Genomic DNA, 12803 nt, shown 5'->3' with positions numbered 1-12803 from the left:
TTCACTTAAAAATAAAACAGTGTGAAGGTTGTGATTTCAGTGTGATGTCTTTATGGGGTGAGTTTTCCAAGATGTGCACAATTAGTTTGATATCCTGAGAGCTGTGAATTGTTAGACATGGTTTAAAATACCTTGCTATTTTTATGAAGATAGCTAAATGAATAATTAAAATACCTAAATGATTACAAAGCATCTTCAAAACATATGAAATAAATCCAGTGTTGCATTATTTTTTCACCAAGATCTTGCATTGGTGATGGTAGAGTCTGAAAGTTAAAGTGTGCGGCATCATAATATTTTTTTTGAAGGCTATAAACTATTTTTATATGAATATTATAGTTATATCTTCTATAATAATAATAAATAATGTTCTGTTTACGATTATAATTGTTATTATTAGTAATAATATTATTGAAAAAATAAGCATACGGGTCTTTTAGCGGCGGGAGCGCGCACTGTGTATAAGATTAGATTTATTTGTTTTTATTTAAACTGTTTCTGAGCTTCAGAGCCGCAGCAGCAGTTTTTCCGCTCCGGAGAGAGATTTCACTACTACTACTGACCCACCGCCTGATTTATCCTTTATACTGTTAATTATATCTATATTTCTTTTAATTATTCTGTAATTGTTGTGTTTTCTGTGTTGTTGTTGTTGTTGTTGTTGTTTTGTTTGTTTTTTGTTGTTTTTTCTCTTTCAGGTAACCGGATCGTTGTGAGGACCGACGCCCCGCGGTCGGATATGGACTGGCGGCGGACTTTTAGCGTCCATCCACCTGAGGTCAGTAACCTCGAAATTGCCCGCGTTTTAGACCAAATTCACCATCAGGAACTAAACTGAATAAAACTGAATAAAAGTCATAAATAAAGCTGGAGATGGATAAGCATGAATTAAAGTGAGTATTTGTTCTGCAGGCGGAGTCTGGAGCTCCAGAGTCTTCACCTCCTCACACTCCGCCTCTTTCGGTGAGTCTCTTTTAAACTGCTACACCTCTATCAGACCCAGTATAACCTCACTTTAACTGATATGGATGAATTATAAACCATTAAACCTAAACGGGTTGTTATTGGGTTGTGGTAGTTTAGCTTCAGGGTCATAGCGGTTTATCTCAGGAACGAGTGTGCACTAAGTGGAGCTGACTAGTGGGTTATCACATCATTTAGCATTTATTTTATTTAATAACGCTAGTGTAATAACTGTGTAATTGTCCATATTTAGGTTTATACAGGTTGGTTTATGTGCTAAAACATCATCAAATAAGCTCATAAAATATCTACTGGGCTGTTCAAAACATCAGTATTAGCAGGGCCTTACCCAGCTTTGCATGAAAATTATATTTCACATTGCAAATAAACTAAATTGAATTTACAGTTGTTACTTTTGATGATAGACAGGCCAATACAAATACCTCACAAAACTGACTTGACATAAAAGGTTTTTACTTTGTCTTGTAATTAGTTTTTTTTTTTTTTTTTTTTTTACATAAGAACACAGTGGCAGTTTATAACATATTGTTAAATACATAGTAAACTAACTAAGTAAAGTATGTTTATAAAGTACATTTAAACAAAAAAAATGGTTGAAATACAATTATCGTTTGTGTCAATTGCAGGTGGATTCTGCGATGGACCTCAGCTCAGATGACTCCAGCATTCTGTCCGCCAGTCTGGTGGTGAAAAAAACACACTGAAAGATTAAATTACAGTGAAGCATCACCGTCATACAACTGCATCCAAAACTACATAGCACCTAAAATACTAAAACAGTACGGCACCGTATGTAGTATTAATTAGATACATCACAGTCATACAGTGTAGTAGAGTATTGTAGACACAGTTTTGGATGCAGCCATTGACTGAAGAATATTTTAGATTTAATTACGACAATGTGTTTAAGATTTGTTCAATCATTGCACTGGTGCTGAATTATCACTGCCTGCACATTTTGCTGTGATACTAGGACCTCCACTTCACACCAGTTTAATTTAAATACCTTTAAATATTTTATTGTAAATTGTTAAATTCAAAATAAAAGTAACAAAGTAAAAATATATTTATAGAGTACATTTAAAAACCCAAAATGGTTGAAATACATTTATCATTTGTGTCAACTGCAGGTCATCTCAGATGACTCCAGTCTGCTGTCGCTGGGTGAAGTGCCATGCTCCCGGGTGGAACCGAATGCCTGTATCAAGGAGGTGAGAAAAACACAGTAAAAGGTTAAATTACAGTAAAGCATCACTGTCACACAGCTGCATCCAAAACAACATACCACCTAAAGTGCTAAAACATTACAGTACTGTATATAGTACTAATTAGAGTCATACATTATATATAGTATGGAAAAGTATGTAAAAGTTATAGAATGAAGATGATTTTTGATTTGAGTAAGAAAATGTGTTTGTTAAACAGTTGCAGGGGTGCTGGATTATCAGTGCCTTACACCTGGAACTAACATAGTACCCCACCTCAAACCAGTTTAATTTAAATACTTTTCCAGTTGGGTAAATTGTATGGGAGCAGAATGTCAATATTGCTTGTATTGTATTCTTTCACAGTGCATAGAAGGTTACCTGCCCACCTCCCACCCAGAGTCTCCAGAGCATTCACCCTCCCCTGCAAGGCATGTCATCCCTCTCCTACAGGTCAGTGTTCAGTATTATTTAAAACAACACACACCAGCTTGGATGTAAACTTTTGTATATGTTTTTTTTTTGGTGTTTGTATTTGAAAATGGCTGGTATACATTGTCCTATGTTTCAATTACAGGTGGTTTCTGATCCGGTGATCAGCTCACAGGACTTCGACGTCATTCTGCCGTTTTGCGTGAGTCTCTATCAGACTGTTATTGTTAGGCAGCCTAAATTTGAAATAGATGATTAGTCCACATTACAGCATTACAGCACTATAGATTTATTTTTCTTCTAGGTTGTGGCTGACTTGTAAATGGAATACAAATAACCATTAAAATGTTCTGTTTATTAACAAAAAGGCTTCTGCAATGTCAGTATCAGAATTCAGATTAGTGTTTTTGCCACTGTTTGTTTAGAATTTAATATTTGTGTGGTTTCTCTTGAATAGTGCCAGGAAGCACCGATGGCAGACCTGCCCACCACCACCACCTACCTAGAGACATCCCAGCAGGACGACACTGGAGTGCCCTCACCGACCATCAACACCCGGGGCAGGTTTCGTAAGTGCCTCACTAACATCTTTAGCAGCATGTTAAGTTGTTTCAGGTCACGTTACCGGGTCGTGGTGCTGGTTGGCGAGGCGGACACACTTCACTGGCTGGACATCAACATCCCAAAGCCTGATTCTGAGCCAGTGCCTGCTGCAAAGGTAAGAGTTTGGAATAAATCCTGATTTCAAGTGTAGAGGAGGCATCTACAGTGTGTAGAAGCTCCTGTATTACACAATGTCTTATTTTATTCTGTTTTCTTGTAACCCTTTTCCTGCAGAGAGGATGGCTACAGGGCTTCCTGCAGGAGGACGTCTAGGAAGGGGTGAAAAGGCTGCCCATACAGCTTCTGAGAGCATACATACACTACATACATACATGCACAGACGGATACATAGGTAGAGAGATAAATACATACATACATACAAAGGTAGAGAGGTGGCAGGCATATGTTAGACTAGTGGACTTAGGTGTTAGGGGTTTGGGGCAAAGTGGGTCACATCTGTGTTTATGATTGAATTTTGGTTCAGAGGCAATGTATTAAGGTCATGATATAGGTGACAGGTCTAGTCAATAGTTGTGTATTCAGAGGGATGAGGTTAGTTGGGGAAGGGCCAAGTGTGTAGACATAAACTGCCTGGTGCACATGATGTTGGGATAGTGGTATAGTTAGTGGGTGTAGTGTGCTTGGAGGGGAGTGAGTCTGGGACGCCAGAATTCACTGCTGAGCCTTCTGGAGGTGTTGTAGGCCTAATTCAGCAAAACACTGATGAAGGGAGGTGCCTACCTGATGACCCCTGTGAAGAGCTTGCAGCATAGTGATTAGTGATTTATTTTATGGGTAAAGGGAAGGTAAGATATTTGATGGTTGGGTTAAATGTTGCTGATTGGATCATAAACGGCCACAGCAACTTAGTTGTCAGGTGTAGGTGCTCGTCATTTTTGTGGAGTTAAAGTTGAATGAATGGGAAAGTAGAGTATACAGGAAAAGGACTGGACTGGGACCTATGTATAACTCCAGATGTTAGGTGCAGGATTATGTCATTCTCCTGTATTATAACAGACAGACACAAACACACAGAAATAGATAGATGCATCGTGTACAGTGTAGAGCAAGTGCAGGGTTCAAATATTAGTAGCGATTGGTTGTTGATTGGACGATTGTTGCTGGAAGGTGTAGGTAGTGAACTATAGGTGATATCTCATGTAGTGTGCTTGGAGGGGAGTGAGTCTGGGACGCCAGACTTCACTGCTGAGCCTTCCGGAGGGGTTGTAGGCTTAATTCAGAGAAACTCTGATGAAGGGAGGTGCCTACCTGATGACCCCTGTGAAGAGCTTGCTGCATAAAGAGTATGGGTAAAGATTGGATGATTGATGAATATTACTGATCTGACCATAAACAACCAAAGTAACTTAGCTGATACAGATAGATAGATAGATAGATAGATAGATAGATAGATAGATAGATAGATAGATACTTATATAGATGGACAGATAGATAAACACACATTCCACAGCTTACAAACTGTATATCTGTAAAAGTTCCTTCGTACTTTTAGAAAGTCTTTAGATTCAAGCTCAAAAATGGACAGAGGTGCACATTTCTGGGAGTAATTAATAAAATACAATTGTGCACAGTGTGGCTGGTGAGCTCTTATCTGTAAAGGACACTTATAACTCAATGGAACTTCAGATGAGACTGTTACTTGGTCAGTGCAGTACATACTGTAGTATTATGGCTTTTGCAGCTCCAGTAAGTCCACTGGACTGGTGCATCCACAGACACAGAAACGTTTGGTTTCACTTCAGCATTATCCTAACACACGCTGTCTCAGTACTGTGTTGCCATGTTGGTGCTAGCTGTAACACCTCAGCACAGCCTAATGTATGCTGTAGATCAGTCCAGATCATACCAGTGCACTGATTTATGCTGAATTTGACTTCAAACACATTAGCTAGATGTAAAGCCTTACCTTTTTGTTTCATAAGCCACAACTAAACAGTAAAAAACATGATTGAAAAGTGTTCTAAATCACATTAAATTAGTAAAAATTACATTTTACTTTGCCTCAATGGCTCTAGCACTACTGTTTTTTCAGTGCAGTGGGCAGGGCCAAGATACTGTTTCATTGATTTATAAACGTGTTCATTGGCTGGTTCATGGTCTATTCTAATGGACTGCAGCTCTCAAATAGTGTTATGTGCAACAAAACATTGAGTGTGTACCTGCTGCTAACCGCAGATGGAAGTGGTCGACAGTCACAGTCAGGTCTTCAAAACATAGATTTATAAAGTTTGTATTGTCTCAAACATTCTTCATCAAGACAGTGGGGATAAGCCAGTAGACTACTGGAAGCCACAAAGGCCCTCTGAACACTGTAATACTTTGTTCTGTGTTTTGGTCATGTATCACTCCAACAGTCTTTTTGTAGTTGTATTTGGGCTTACTGCTTTTTGGCTGCTACTCATTACTAAATTAGTCTTTATGCTGGGACCAATGCACAATCCAATATTAAGAGTCTATCCATTATAAGATTATATTTTTAACTCTTTATTCTGCTGGTGTGTAATCCACCCCAATGTTCTGATCAGTATCTAATCACATCTCAGGTAATACATCTGAAATACATAGCATAAACAAGTATCAGCTGATCAAGTAATGAGTGTCAATAACATGCCTGTCATTGATTTAATTAGTAAGCTACATTAAACTTTGTGCTTTTAGTCAGTTTTTATGGTTATAAATAATATTCATCCTAATAATATAATATTATAAGTATTTATAATTTAAAAACGTAAAACTCCATGTGCTTTCATAAAAAAAGATTAATATTTGTTTAGATAAAAACAGACGGACTGACACATGAATAATATGTTTATTAACAGATGTAGACGAGTATAAAACAGTGATAATGAACTTTAATTTGACAGGTAGTATAAATGCAACTTGAACTTACGTTTGACCTCCAACACGCACGAAGCGAAGTGCGCTATAAACAACCAATCATCAGACAAGGGAGGACTCTTTCCACCAATGGGCTACGAGCTTTCTTTAGCGACAATTATATCAACCAATGAACGAATCATGCGTCAGAGCGACATCCAATGAACGCGGGCGGGAGGCGGGACCTGGATCGGAAATAGGAAGGTCGTGCAGAAAGCGGAGTGACCCTAAGAAGAAGGACTCAACAGGGCCGCGTGTTTCTCTGTGTGTGTGTCTGGAACAGCGGTGGCGGGAGCGGTCGGTACCGGGGCTGGTTCTGGTTCTGGTGTTGGTGTTGAGTTAGTGTTTTGTCTGAGCCGCCATGTTTAAGTGTAAAGCAGCGTGGAATAAATTAGCCCCTCTGGCCCGAGCCTCATCAACTCTGTGTCGGCAAGCAGGGAAGAGAGCAGGCAAGTCCCCCTCTGCACCGCTCACTATTACTCACTATTACTCACTATTACACCAACTACCAATGTTTAACAGCTGTGGTGGACTTGCTTCTATCTGCACACAAAAATAAGCTTCGATACTGTTCAAGTCGTTTGTATGAAGATGGTGTGGTTTCTTAATGAAATTCTCTATTCCACCTTACATGATGCACTATTTAAGGTGGAACGGAGTATATTCGTAGTATAGAAGTCTCTGGTGCAGGTTTACCTGTCTCCAGTTGCAGCAGTAGAATTTGTTCATTTGTTCTTACTACTGCTAATAATAATAATAACAATGTTGTACAAGCAGCTTTTTCAAATATGTGTTAAGTAGGAGACCTGCTAATAAAAACATCTCTGAATATATGAAATTAAAAACCTGAGTAACAGTAGTTAGCTAGGACACCTTAAAACTGCAGCTGAATTCACAGGCCATTGGTTTGCGTTTGATTAAAAAAAAAAATATATATATATATATATATATATATATATATATATATATATATATATATATATATATACTGGATATATATATGTATATACTGGATATATATACTATATATATATATATATATATATATATCTGGCAGTGCCTCACCAGATGTGGTTTTAGAAGAAATACTGTAACTAAATAAAGTTTAACTGATGTTAAGAAGTCAAACCTTAAAGGAGAACTTTGGTGTGAAATAGACTTGGGGTGTAGTAAAACATGATTACGAGTACAAACTACAGCACATTTAGCCGATACTCCTAACATGCTTAAAGTGGTAGTAATGGGGGCATAGTGTTGCCCTTGAGAGTACTGGGGGTGAATGGAGGTAAACTATTCAACAAAATTTGTGCTTGTTTTCATGTATCACTACACCCCATGTCCATTTCACTCCGGATTTCTCCTTTTAAGAGTACATCACTCAGCAATATAACAGTAGTGTCATTCCTAAGGTGAAGGAACTTGGCTAATTGTTATATAATTTGTTCAAGGTGATCACATCTCAATTTAGTTAGCTAATTTATTTTGTATGTTTATGCTGGCAACATCACAGTGAATTAAGGAATATAGAAGTTTTATTCATAAGGTGAGGAGCTTATATAGCTAACATACATTAATTTAACTCTCAATCTAAGGCACCCTGTTTCATTTCATGCAAATATTGTGAGTAGAGCTTAATTGTAAACCATAATGCTTAATGCTGAACTTCGAAGGTGCCTGTATGGTGTTGAGGTTGTAAAGTCTATCTAGTCACTCACCGGCACAGTGGGAACCCCTCTCTCCACAAGTGTGATACTTTCTGTTGGCTGTTAAATCATGAAGTGTACCACAGTGTCCAGACTACAGGCACTAAAGGATTCTACATTTATACTTTATATTGTATCTTTATCTCTATCATTTTATCTTATGCTTCTTTGTAACTTCTGTGTACTATTTATATTTGCTACTGGATGTCTAGACTTTTGTCCGTGGTATCAGTGAAGTATCTATGTATCTATCTATACCAGGGGTGTCCAAACTATTTGCGGCCCGTTTCCTTTTTTGGAGCGGCCCGCGAGGTATTTTAGAAATAGAATGAAAGTTGGCCCGCTATTAAGCAGGTTTTTATAATGTGAGATTCAAAGTTTGAACGCTAGGTGTCAGAAACGGGCCAAGAGGTCTAAAAGCGGCGAGAGTGCGCATGTCTAGCGCAGAAAAACGAGGTAAAAGAGTCTAAAAGCAGAGAGAGTGCGCATTTCTAGCGCAGAAAAACGAAGTAAAAGAGTCTAAAAGCGGAGAGGGTGCGCATTTCTAGCGCAAAAAAACAGGCCAAAGTCTAAAAGTTGCCGTAATTAAGGAGTTTAATATTAAGAAACATCATGAAATTAAACATCAATTTGAAAAATCTTAGTTTACACAACACTGTCAAAGATAAAGATAGTAAGCGGTGTGTAAATGAAATAATCAGGAAAAAAGTATTATTTAAAGTGGTATATTTCATTATTTGTTAGTGTGGCCCGTGACTTAAAATATATTTCTCCTTCTGGCCCCCAACAAAAAAAGTTTGGACACCCCTGATCTATACAGTAGACAGCTACAGAATTTATTTTTGTACTTTGTCAACACACTTCATGTCTTGTGTCACTTGTGTTTGATTCTGCAGTGTTGAGGCATGAGAGGACGCCACAATTTGTCCAGCCGGCCCACATGTCCTCTGGGCCGTCAGGAGGAGGCGGGGAGAATACCCTTTACTTTGTTCTGGTTGGAGCTACATGTTTAGCAGGTGGAGCTTATGTAAGTATATTATCTTGCTATTCATCCACACTTTGGATTATTTGGATACAGTTGGAAAGATTTTATGTAGATTTCTAGTCTGGTAATTATTTCTGGGGAGCATCTAAATGAAAAAAGGTGTTTTAGTACATGAACTCTCAAGTAAAGGGTAGATTGGATAAGCTTGTACAGGGAAAGTCCCACGATGACACAAAATATAGTTAGGTATATTATTATCGTTTTAATCGATTAATATTAAAAGCTAACACAGTTGGAAAACATAATCTACAGGAAACCGCTCCAACATTTATGTGCTACTTTGTGGAACAAGATAATATAGTTTATTCACGTTAATTTGCATGCCATTATTGTTTGCCAAAATTTAGATTATTTTCCATGCTTAATTGTAACATATATATTACAGTAACTGTGGCTTTGTCTACTGCTCATTACTGCTTTCGTGTTCTGTGAGGCTTCTGTTATACAGTTTCCTCTGGATTAATTTAATCCATTGCTGTTTTAAATAATTTCTTAAGCAATAAGTTATCAACCCAGTGTGGTTAAACAGTAATGGATCTACAGTTGGACTTTAATCTCAGGATTGCATTTCTTTCTCGCATTCATGAACACACACAAACACACCTGCATTTTTTTTGCTGGGAGAAAGCCACAAGTACTAAATTTCTGCAGAATCCTTGTGATTAAAAGTTGTGTAAATGGATCTGGGTCACATTGTGTAATCTTGTGCATTAAATGTCCTGCAAATTATTGAGGTCAGTCATTTTGTGAATGGATTGGTTCTGGTCGGATTAAACAGGGCAAAGTTAGCGTTACTGACTAGACTTTTCTCAAGAAATCTTTTTGTTTTGCCAATAAATTGTTTCCTAGGTACCTACGGTATGAAATATTATTGCAAGACCATTTTATGGTGCTGGTATAATGATGTTAAAAAGCATAATAATACACAAATTTATATCCTGTTATATATCAAGTATTTTGTTGGTTTCATTATAAAAGTGGCAGTCCATATTATTTTGTTTCTATACTGAAATCAGAGGCATTTCTGAGTGGAGAAGGGATAAAATGTTGTGTTTAATGTTACCAGTGTGCTGAAATGACCATCCCTGCTAAACCTAATATATGGATTCTAAAACTGGGCTCTCTGGTCACTTTTCGCCGGAGTTCTTCTGGCCACGTCACACGTCTTTACCCATTATGTCACACATACAGCCCTTTTAAAAGAGGATCCGGTTCAGTTTTACTAAACGCGAGCAGCTGGTGGAGCAATGGAGACTTCAGAAGGGGAAACTCAGAGCTCAGTAGCACATTAATTTACACTGACAAAACAGACAATCGTATATAATAACTCTCTTACATCCTCTGAAGACATTTCCATTAGCAGTTTCCGACTAAGCGTACTCTCTCTCTCTCTCTCTCTCTCTGACTGAAATAACCTGGAATCGGATTCATTTGCTCTGAAAGGAGACCGCATCACACCCGCCCAGTTTAAAATGAGTCTATTGCATGCTCGTTGCAATTACCCATTCTCTCCAGCGAGGGGCATAAATCCCAAAACTTTTCTGCTTTAGGTAAGGTCAGACATTAAAATTGGAATGTGAAGTTGTTTATGTATCCAAAATATAGAAAAAAAAACATAAATTTTTAAACAGTTGAGCTGAGTTAATGTAATTGCAAAGAAAATGGGGTAATTGGCATTTTACTAAATTTCCGACTGCCTAATATGAGAGGTAAAATGCAGTTGGCTGTTTCTTACGCCAGAACCGCTCTTGCGTTTTTTCTGAACCACTGAAAGGCAGACTGTAATGTGAATGTGTTATTTAGAGCATATTTATTCTGTGCATTCAGAAGGAGTTTCTGTTATTTCTGATGAGTTTCTGCTCTGTTGTTTCTCTTAAAGGCTTATAGTACCTTAGTAGGAGATAGAGAGAGGTATCAGCAGAGAATCACAGAGATTGAAAGCAGATCCAGTAAACCAGCAGCAGAGCCCTCCACTCCTGCAAAAACACAGCCTGAGACTGCAGGTAAGCTGCTGAGACACTTTTGTTGTGTAGACTGTGCCGTGTTTATGTCTAAATTCCTATAGAAGGTCAAACCTTTAGTCACTCTTAGCTTTAGCAGCACACAGTTTGCTGCATGTGACATGCCTACAGTTCTAGTTTAGTGGTTTAAATAACAGAATAATGTGACTATTACCAATTGGTCTGAACAAACTACTTCACTGTGATTTATTTACACCCACTGAAATTCTTCTGGAGCTGTGATTGGTCAGGATACTGACTCTATACTGACCACTGTGGTTGGTTGAAGGGTTCATCTGTTATATGCAGACTGATTGTAATGTGGCCCTTATTTAGTTTATCATTTGCCAACACTGTACTCTCTAGTACTGTGACCTTCCTAGATGTGAGCTTGACAATCATTCTCTCCTAACTCCCAGACAGTCATAATTTTCTCTTATCCACCTTTAATCATGATGTGTTCAGTCACTAATAAAGCCTGGTGTTAAAATTTTAGCAAGCAAGAAGGTAGAAATAAGCAATGATAAATTATTCTGGTTTTAAGTGGCAGCCATTAAGTGTAGACTTTTTATATTTGCATGGAGTAATTCCGAGCCATTTTTTTTTTATAATTTAACGCAGCACAAGCAGTGTCAGAACCAACAGAAGGTGAGGGGTACTTTTTTTTAAATTTTATCTATGACCACACTTTTTTTTTTCTTACTGTCATGATTAAACCCAAACATGAATACAGCAACAAGCTACACAATGCCAGAGCAGCTCTGTGCCGTTTATATGGTATAACATGGGAGAGGATATTGAGAGAGATCGATCTACTTAAGTCATTGGTTTTAAAGGAGCAGTCAGTAACAGTTAATCTCAGTGTATTTAATATATTATTAATAATTTAGTAGTTTTTTTGACCAGAAATGAACTTTTTGCAAATCACTTTAGTTACTCAAGGGGATTAATCTTTTAGCCTGTTATCTTGAATTTTTAATAGCAGTAATTTTTATAATTCAAACTGGTCACTAAACACATTCCTGTCAAATTTTATTTAATATATATTTTTTACATTTAAATTAAACATTCAATTTAAATCAAATAATTACAACAGGCAATACTAATTTTATTAGATATTTGTGTACTGGTAATTTTCTGGGAAGACTTTACTTTGTTTAATTAGTCAGTTTATTAGTTTTTGCCTGTTGTTTTTTAATGCTTGTATCTTCTTTCTATAATTCTATTATTTTATATTGATAAAGAAAAGCAGTACACAAAACCTCAATCAGAAATTGCTGAAAATTTCGGCTTCCAGCCCAGTTAGCTTGGTGATTACTAACATGCAGCCTTTTCCGTGTTTTTATATGTTGTCCTATTGTTTTCTCTTGAAGCACGACTATTGTTTGATATAGTCTGTTGCACTATGAATGGCTGGGCTGCCAGTTGCAGTGATTCCTGATTGGGGGTTTATACATTAATTACACGTTATACAGTTGATTGACATCTAACTTTCCTGTACTCTGTTTCTGCATATGAAATGTGTATATGTGTGATACAGCACTACATGTTAGTTCTTTGCATCCATTGCATTTTCTTTTGTGATGCAATGTGTGCCTTAATATAAACAGACACACACATGCGCGCATATAGATTTTAACGACTTTTTCTGCATTTTTTTTTCTACTGTGGGTAAATACTAACCTTTGCTTTGCTTGACTTTGCATTGTACATGTGTATTAGTGTGTCAGCATATGTTTTATATAGCAGGATTTTACAGATGCTGAAGAAGGGCACGAGATGTTAATCCTAGTCAGGAATCAAATATCTGTCTAAGCACACTCCTAAAATCATCAGTGTGAAATTAAGTAGTGCGTTTAAGAGTTTCTATAAATTTTAGGTGATTAACAAACCTCAGTGAAGCTGGCCCCTCATATTATTAGAAATGAAATAA

At 37.3% G+C, this 12803-nt stretch overlaps 1 protein-coding gene and 1 long non-coding RNA gene across 7 annotated transcripts in view; both read left to right on the top strand.

Moving 5' to 3' along the window:
- The first annotated feature begins 513 nt into the window (after nt 1-513).
- Nucleotides 514-1953, top strand: LOC125782498 (uncharacterized). The gene is made up of 3 exons (XR_007425181.1): nt 514-778; nt 913-963; nt 1611-1953. It is a non-coding gene; the product is annotated as an uncharacterized LOC125782498 (long non-coding RNA).
- A 165-nt stretch (nt 1954-2118) lies between these two features.
- Nucleotides 2119-12803, top strand: part of aifm1 (apoptosis inducing factor mitochondrion associated 1) — a 34016-nt gene continuing 23331 nt past the window's right edge. For 3 of the 6 annotated variants that reach the window (XM_049466756.1, XM_049466743.1, XM_049466732.1), the window contains exons 1-7: nt 2119-2195; nt 2556-2642; nt 2767-2823; nt 3079-3190; nt 8722-8852; nt 10750-10873; nt 11492-11518. In XM_049466756.1, the coding sequence (XP_049322713.1) occupies nt 3094-3190; nt 8722-8852; nt 10750-10873; nt 11492-11518 (379 nt within the window). In that variant the 5' untranslated portion in view covers nt 2119-2195; nt 2556-2642; nt 2767-2823; nt 3079-3093. Of the gene's footprint in view, nt 2196-2555; nt 2643-2766; nt 2824-3078; nt 3191-6318; nt 6572-8721; nt 8853-10749; nt 10874-11491; nt 11519-12803 lie in introns of those variants that run through there. The other 3 variants (XM_049466758.1, XM_049466748.1, XM_049466739.1) reach the window with 2 other exon arrangements.

This window comes from Astyanax mexicanus, chromosome 1, assembly GCF_023375975.1.
Source record: "Astyanax mexicanus isolate ESR-SI-001 chromosome 1, AstMex3_surface, whole genome shotgun sequence".
Lineage (NCBI taxonomy): Eukaryota > Metazoa > Chordata > Actinopteri > Characiformes > Acestrorhamphidae > Astyanax > Astyanax mexicanus.
The sequence above is the reverse complement of the archived record's forward strand: the minus strand, read 5'-3'. Positions and strand labels throughout refer to the sequence as shown.